This window comes from Pipistrellus hanaki (genome assembly GCF_964339955.1).
Source record: "Pipistrellus hanaki genome assembly, chromosome: 3".
Classification (NCBI taxonomy): Eukaryota; Metazoa; Chordata; class Mammalia; order Chiroptera; family Vespertilionidae; genus Pipistrellus; species Pipistrellus hanaki.
The window spans coordinates 89552740-89561676 of record NC_140505.1 but is presented as its reverse complement, the minus strand read 5'-3'; the positions used below and the strand labels follow the sequence as shown (position 1 = coordinate 89561676).

Below are 8937 nucleotides of genomic sequence, written 5' to 3'. Positions count from 1 at the left end.
TGGGTCACGCCCCCCCCTCCCCCCAAAGTGTCTTCCCCTGCAGGCCTAGTTCTCCCAACTGCCCTCCCCTGCTGGCCATCTTTTGGTGGCCATCTTTGATCACATAGGGGTGGCCATTTTGTGTGTTGGAGTGATGATCATTTGCATATTAACTATTTATTATATAGGATAGCCCAAATTTGGAAGCAGCAGCAAATATCTATCAGTAGATGCGTGGATAAAAACTGTGGTACATATAGATCATGGAATACTACTCTGTGATAAAAAAAAAAAGGTACTATTAAAATTACTCAAAAGTGATAAGTGATTTTAACAAGGCTGCAGAATATAAGATCAGTTCACAGAAATTAAACAACAATTGAAATAAAAACAATGCCATTTATAAAAAATTAAAAATATTAAGAGTTTATGAGGAATCTACTAAAGATGTGCAAGACCTGTATACTTAAAATGGTAAAGCACTGGTAAATAATAAAAAGAGACCTATGTAAACTGAAAGATACATTTTGTTAATGATTTGGAATTTCAATACTGTAAGGATCTTAATTATCCCTAAATTAATCTATAGGTTCAATATAACCTCAATTAAAAATCCAACATATATCTTATGTTTTTAAGAATTGGCCAAGTTGATTAGATAAAAATGTATATGAAAATACAAAAAAAACAAAAAAACAAAAAAACTTAGAATAGCCAAAACAGCTTTGAAAAATATGAACAAAGCTGAAAGACTAACTGTACCTTATATCATGACTTATTTTAAACCTATAATAATCCAGTCAGTATGTTATTTCAATTAACATAGGCAGATAGATTAATACAGCAGAATAAAAAGAAATTAAAAAAGGAACAGAGATAAGTACACAACACGGGGATTTTTTTTTTTTATAAAGGTGTAAAGGCAAATCAATTGACAAAGGAGAGTCTTCTCAGAAAATGTTGCTTGAATAACTGACTCTCTAAGGGGAAAAAACCTTGGTTAATATCTGTATCATAATAGAAAAATAATTCAAAATGAATTATACTTCAATGTAAAACTTAAATTCTAATAAAACTTAAAAAAGAAAACATTTTAAAACATTTTTGACCTTTCATTAAGAAAAGATTTCTTGGATATGACACCAAAAGCTAAATTCATAAAAGGTAAAATATGATAAATTTGTCTTTGGTATTTTAAAAAACACTGCTAAGAGAATTAAAAGAGAAGTAACTGGGAGAATATATTTGCACCTTATACAGCTGATAAACAACTTGAATCCATTATATAAAAGGAATCTGAAAACTCAATAATAATTTTTAAAACCACCCCAATTAAAAATTGGCAAAATATTTGAACCTACACTTTACCAAAGAAGATAAAAAAGCACATGGTAATCATATATTAGGGAAATGAAACTTAAATATTATAATGAGATATCACTACACACTTGTTAGAATAGCTAATATCAAAATATTGACCATGTCAAGTGTTGGCAAGAGAAATTGTAACTTTCATATAATTCTGCTGGGAATAAAAAATAGCAATCCTTTGTAATATAATTTGACAGTTTCCAAAATTTTAATTATATTAATCCAAGAGAAAGCAAGTCAGATAAAGTCATGCATACTGTGTGATTCAACTTATATAATAATCTAGATATTGCCATTATCTATAGTGACAAAAAGCATATAAGTGGTTGTGTGGATAATTGTGGTATCAGCAGAAATCTTTATAAAGATATATTTATCCTAGTTAAGGTTGTAGCTCTTGTGCATCAGTATCAACTAACAGAATTTATTTTATTTATTTATTTATTATTTTTACAAACAAATTTGTTCCTTTTTCTTTTTCTTTTTAAAAATTTTTGCTACCGTGTTTGTTTGTTTTTTTGGTTTTTTTTTTTTTCCCAGAGAGGAAGAGATGGGTAGAGAGAGAAGCATCCTTGATGAGAGAGAATTATCCATCAGCTGCCTCCTGCATGCACCCTACTGGGGACTAGCCCTAAATCCAGACATGTGCTTTGACTGGGAATTGAACTGTGACCTGGTTCATGGGTTGACCCTCAAACACTGAGCCACACCAGCCAGGCTAAAGAGTGTATCTCAGTGTGTGTGTGTGTGTGTGTGTGTGTGTGTGTGTGTGAGAGAGAGAGAGAGAGAGAGAGAGAGAGAGAGAGAGAGAGAGAGAATTCTGATGGCCCTGCCCAGAGACTAGAGGTGCCTGATGAGCAGGAACAGGAACCACAAGCCTCCAGGGAGCTCCACTAAGTTGGCAAAGAGAGGAGAGGGCCTAAGAAGGGGGAGGAGGTGAAGCCAGTGGATATCAGTCCAGAATCCAGCAGGACCTAAACCCAGAACCCCAGTCCAAATTGGAAGAACCTGAAGGAGGCCTCAGGAAGCTCTATGCAAAGCTTCGCATTGAGAATGAGAGACTCCGTGAGGCCCTGACCCAAACCACGCTGCAGCTGGTGCAGCTCAAGGTGGTGCTGGAATGCACCATGCAGAGGCAGGAGCACTTTACAGAGAGGCCAGCCCTCCTGGGGCTGGAGAAATTTGAGCACAAGGCCCTGGAGTGAAAAACTGCTCAGCTGGAAGAGGAACTGAAGGGCCTATCCAACCTCTGGGCTGACAACCAGTGCCTCAAGGATGAGAATGTGGTCCTGATCCATGCCATCAGCAAACTGTCCAAGTACCCCGGAGGACTTGCCCCTACACCGCATTTATACAGGTACTTCTGCCATACACACCCCTTACCCTATATGAACAAGAGTGACAGGGCTGCTGGAGAGTCTGAGAAGCCATTACCTCCCCTTTGAACCTGAAGGCTGGGAGGGGAGGACAGAGCCCCCAGGAGCCAAGGGAGCCATCTTGGGAGGTTGAGCCAGGTAGGGGGACCAGAGCTGCAAGCAGGACCAGGAAGGAAGCGAGGGCCAGGAAGTGCCAGGACCAGAGTGGCCACTCAGAGGTCGCTTCTCACGTCTGCTGCCACGAGTCACCCCTCTAGCCCCTGAGCAGGGATTTGAGAATGTGCCAAATCCCACAGGCCTGGGCCAGGTGGGCCTGTATATAGGGACTGTGTGCAATAGGGAAGGATGTCTTCTATTTTTTGCTGCCTCCTTCCCAATGTTGTCCCGGGCAGGGAAGACGGTATTTTTGAGACATAGCACAAGCACCACAAATAAAAGTTGTGAAGTTGCCCCCAACTTCTGCAAAAACAAACAAACAAACAAACAAAAAAACCTGGTAGGCCAGCCAAACACCCCTCCCTTCCTTCCTGCCAGCCCCACCCTTAATCAGCCTGCCCCACCAAAATAGGCTGACAGCCCCTCCCGGTGGCTGCTCACCCCTGATCACAACCCCCCCCACCCCAATAGGGGGCAAGACTGACCAGCCAATCTACTTCAGCCCCTCCCCTGCCTGGCCCCACCCCAGATCAGTCCCTCCACCCCAATCAGGGGCAGGGCTGGCTGGTCAACCACCCATGGCTCCTCCCCCAGGCTGCTGGCTCCTGATTGGCACTCCTACCCCATTCGGGGAGTGGCTGGCCAGCCCACTGACCAGAGTTCCTCCCATGGCCAGCTCTGCCCTGCCCCAAATTGGCCCCCCAACCCCAATCAGGCAAGGGGGGGGGGACAGTTGGGGGTGATCAGGCAGTTGAGGATGATCAGGCTGGCAGTCAGAGTGGTTAAGGGTGATCAGTCAGGCAGGTGAGCAGTTAGGAACCAGGGTCCCAGATTGCGAGAGGGATGTCCGACTACAAGTGTAGGATCGGGCCTAAATATGGATTGTGACATCCCCTGATGGGTCCCAGATTAGAGAGGGTGCAGGCAGGGTTGAGGGACCACCCCTCATGCACAAATTTTGTGCATCAGGCCTCTAGTCCTTTATAATAAAACCCTAACATGCTAAGTGTCTGATAGTCTAGTTGTCCATTCAACCAATCAAAGCAGAATATGCTAATGATATGCTAAGGCCACTCAACTGCTTGCTATAATGTTCACTCACCACCAGGGTGCAGATGCTCCAACTGGTAGCTTAGTTTGCTGCTGGGGTCCGGACAATCAGAATTGAGTGAAATGGGCTGGACATGCCCTGGAGCTCTCCCACAGTCCCTCCCCAGGTGCCCAACCTCCCGCATCCCTTCTCAGCCCCTACTGTGCACCCGTGGAGTTCCTTGGCCTGGCCTGTGCCCTCTTGTAATCTGGGACCTCTCAGGGGTGCATATTGACTGTCAGGTAGTTCCATCTATATAATAAATGCCTAAGCGACCATATGGTGGATTAACCAGAATGACCAGTGACTATGATGGCATTGATCAATGCAGGAGCTGCATGTCATAGTCAGGGGGAGCGCCATTCAACCAGAAGCCAGGCTCATGGTTAGCAGCAGTGGTGGTGAGAGCCTCTCCCACCTCTGTGGCAGCGCTAAGGAGCAGCAAGCCGAATGGTAAGGAGCAAGCAGGCAGGTGGTAAGGAGCAAGGGGTTCCAGACTGCAAGAGGGCACAGACTGGGCTGAGGCACCTCCCCACCCCCAGTGCATACATTTTATGCACCAGGCCTCTAGTTTTAAAATACAGACTTAAGTTCATTGTGCTCAAACATAGTATATGCCACTTATGCAGAGGGTAGTTAAAAAAAAGAGCTGAAATGAATTAGTATAGAGTCAGCACAATTGTGAAAAAAAATGTGTTTGTCATGCCCAGGTTTGTTTGCACTTGTTGGATAATCAACGTGTGGTCAGTAATTAGCCTGATTTAAGAATACAAAGCAAAACTAGAAAGTTATGTAAACTCATTGAGACTCATATTTTTTTCTCATATAAAAGTAAAGATAATAAAACTCTTCAAATTTTTAAAGGATTAGATATTATGTGTAAAAGCTCATACAATTCTGCCTTTTTAATTTGTAGAAAGTGAGGGATTGATATTTGTGTGTATGGTATATCTTTTTTGAAATTCTTTTTCTGTGGTTTTAAATTATTCTCCATTTTCATATATATTTAATATTATTATTTTTATTATTAATAATCCATATTTATTTTTTCTTTAATTATATTTACATGTGTCCCTTGAAAGACTATATTTTACCAGAGAGATGTGCTAGATTTATGTGTGTATGAGACAATACTCATTATTTGCTTCTTCTGTGGTTAAAATAAGTCTTTAAGTTAGAAATCTTTGAAAAGACCTCAACCTTTCAACCTCATTCTTATTGTCTTGGATTATGATTTTCAAATTCCAACTCTGGAACACCAGTTTCAGCATCAAATGGAAACCCTGAAGATGGCTAACAAAATAAATATATTTATCATTTGTCTATTTAATTAACTCATGAGCTTCTAGCAGTGGTTCTCAACCTTTCTAATGCTACAACCTTTTAATACAGTTCCTTATGTTGTGGTGACCCCCAACCATAAAATTACTTTTGTTGCTACTTCATAACTGTAATTTTGCTACTGTTATGAATTGTAATGCAAATATCTGTTTTCCGATGGTCTTAGGCTCTACAGCAGGGTTGTGATCCACAGGTTGAGGACAGCTAGCTGGGTAGCTACTGTTAAGAGTTTTGCTACATAATTGTTATAATTTTGCTACATAATTGTTATAATTTTGCTACATAATTGTTATAATTTTGCTACATAATTATTATCAATTTTGCTATATAAAATTATTGTTGTTGCTACATTATGAATCATAATGTAAGTATCTGTTTTCTGATGGTCTTAGGCTCTACAGCAGCAGTTCTCAACCTGTGAGTCACAACCTGCAGGTTGAGAACAGCTAGCAGGGTGGCCTAAGACCATTGAAAAACATAGATATTTACATTATGATTCATAACAGTAGCAAAATTACAGTTAAGAAGTAGCAACAAAAATAATTTTATGGTTGGGGGTCACCACAACATGAGGAACTGTATTAAAAGGTTGCGGCATTAGAAAGGTTGAGAATCACTAGGGGAACTTGACCAACATGGTATGTGTTTGGATTTTAACCATCCTTGTTAATGATAGTTTAGTATTTTCTACCATTACCCCTTATGTCCACCTCCTCTGAATCATTTTGAGATCACAGACACACCCCATCCAATTGACATTAAAATGCCAAGATTTGCTACATGAGTACTGAGTTGGTACATTTATTTCCTGGAAGGGGTTCTAAATACTAGACATTAATTTCACCACTGTCCCAGACTAGAAAGCATTCTGGAAAACCAAGGCTATCAAACACTTCTTCAACTAAGCAATACTATAAAAATTTTATATCTTATTTCCTCACCCAAATTGCTCCTCAGCTACCCCAAAAGTCTCCAGGTCCTGAAGTGGTACTTTAGAACTGAACCTCTGATCCAAGCTGGGTAAGTATAGTCAAGACTGGTATCTTTAGTTTGGCTTTCCTTAGTCTTATAATTTCCCAATGACTGACTTCCAATGCATGATATAATTTTATTACACAATCACTAGTCATTTTCTTATGAGTATACATTCTATTTCTTAAATCTTCTTATATCAACTAGTCCAAGCAAGGATGGCACTTTTTGAGATATAGATAGATCAATGTGATACCTTTATCATTCTCAACAAATATTTTTCTTCCCTGCATTGCCATATTGCTCCAGTCTCAGTTCAGAGCTCTCTGTGGTTACTTCTATATCTATTCCAATCATGGACAAAAATTAATTGACATATTTGTGGGTTTTTTTTTTTAATATATTTTATTGATTTTGTATAGAGAGGAAGGGAGAGAGATAGAGAGTTAGAAACATCGATGAGAGAGAGAGTCATCAATCAGCTGCCTCTTGCACACCCCCTACTGGGGATGTGCCCGAAACCAAGGTACATGCCCTTGACCGGAATCGAACCCGGGACCCCTCAGTCCCCAAGCCGACGCTCTATCCATTGAGCCAAACCGGTCTCGGCTAATTGATGTACTTGTAATTGTATAGTGCTGATTAAAGGTCATGGTACATTATGGGTTATTGGTGATTTGAGGACAATGATTGTGTAATTCATTATTTGCTCCTCACAATTTAGTACAGTTCTGGGGTTATATTAGGTATTCAGTTCATGCTTAATAATTGATTTATTGTATAATGATTCTTTTTCAAAACAATAGTTTTAAAAATTCAAGAAACACTAAATTTATTCAGCTTCTTTTAATGAGTATTTCTTATAAAAAAAAAAGGGAGGTATAAAAATCCATGTCCAAACCACTTATTAAATTTTAGTTTTGTGAATTACCCAATTTGAAGTAATTCTTTTTATACCTGAAAAAATTGATTGTTCTATTGAAATAATTGAGATAAAAATATGTACTGCAAACAGCATATGACAAATATTTCAAGAGTATAAAATTAGTTGTAGAAATACATAATTTACCAGTAAACCCACATTGCATTAGAAATGTGCAAAACCTTTTGATGCAAGACTTTTTTTTCTTCTTATTTGAGCACCCTTTTATATAAGTTAGTTTTTTATGGAGAAATAACTGATTGCATACATTTTGTCTATTTGAGGCTTAATTTTCTGAATAGGATAATGGCTCACCACTGAAATTTGAATTGTAAAAAATCCAGTGATAAAGATTTTCTTTGATGAATCCTGAAGTTGGTCAGAATGTTTAATGTCAAGATGTAAAAGGTTGTAAGGTGTTTGAATTTCCTCAGTTCCCATCTCATGATGGAGACTGTAAAGTCCACAAATTTCCCTCATTTTCCTAATTAAAAATAATTAAATTTGCATTCAGAATTATTCCATTTTTATTTTTTATTTTTTGTGTGTGATGGTTTATTTCCTGAAATCAAAGTGGTACGCATAATATTTCTTTAATGCCAGGGTGTAGGGTTGTATAAACTTTGTCATCTGGTCTGGATTTTCACTGAGAATGACCTTCTCTTGCTCGTCTTCTAGATCCTAATTAGGAAGAAGGGAGAACATATATATATATATATATATATAAAATATAATGAAACATTAGAGTTTAAAAATATGATATTCTATGTATAACTATATCTATAAAAGACCATATCCTATATAATAAAAGGGTAATATGCAAATCAACTGAATGGCAGAATGACCAGCAGAATGACTGTTGTTATGATATGCACTAACCACCAGGAGGAAGACACAATGCAGGAGCTTTCCCCTGGTGGTCAGTGCACTCCCACAGGGTAAGCACCACTCAGCCAGAATCTGGGCTCATGCTGGCCAGCACAGCAGTGGTGGTGGGAGCTTCTCCTATCTTTACAGCTGTGCTAAGGATGTTTGACTGTGGCTTAGGCCTAAGCCTCAGTTGGACATCTCCCGAGGGCTCCTGGATTGCAAGAAAGCATAGGCTGGGCTGAGTGACTCCCCTCACCAAGTGCATGAATTTCATGCATTGGGCCTCTAGTTTCTTAATAATATCCTTCATTTATGATGATAAAATCAAGGTTATACTTTGTATAAAGGAATATGAAAATGATAATTTAAAATGGTGATTTTAGTTCTTTAGAAAATTTGAATGAATTAGTAAGTTCAGAAGAAATCCCTGATAAATTTTAATTAAAAATTTCATCTATTACTTATTATTTAATTTCAAATGTCTGTATTGAATTAACTTAAAAATCAGATATGCTCATAATGCATTTATAAGACTTGTAACTTCTTTTGACTATCAGTATATAATTATTGTAGAAATTCCAAATTTATAATTTATTCCAAGTTCCATAAGGGAAATATTTGATTTTTTAGTCTATCAGAATGTAAGGTAACCTAAGTGGAAGATTAGAAAGTGCACATAAACATGTTATAAAAATATTACAATATATTGAATGGGGGTATATTATATTGAATGAGTGGCCAGATTATTATGATCTCTGAACACATAATAATCTGGCCACTCAGTATATATCCTATATAATAAAAGGCTAATATGCAAATTGTCCCCTCAATCAGGCAGACAAGCTAAGCACCCATGTCCC

At 38.5% G+C, this 8937-nt stretch overlaps 1 protein-coding gene across 7 annotated transcripts in view; it reads right to left on the bottom strand.

The window, feature by feature from the left end:
• Window positions 1–7698: 7698 nt before the first annotated feature.
• The window catches only part of POSTN (periostin), a 51890-nt gene continuing 50651 nt past the window's right edge, over window positions 7699–8937 (bottom strand). For 3 of the 7 annotated variants that reach the window (XM_084879523.1, XM_084879522.1, XM_084879526.1), the window contains one exon: window positions 7702–7888. In XM_084879523.1, coding sequence (XP_084735649.1) covers window positions 7851–7888 — 38 coding nt within the window. In that variant the 3' untranslated portion in view covers window positions 7702–7850. Of the gene's footprint in view, window positions 7889–8937 lie in introns of all 7 variants that reach the window. The other 4 variants (XM_084879521.1, XM_084879524.1, XM_084879525.1 and 1 more) reach the window with 4 other exon arrangements.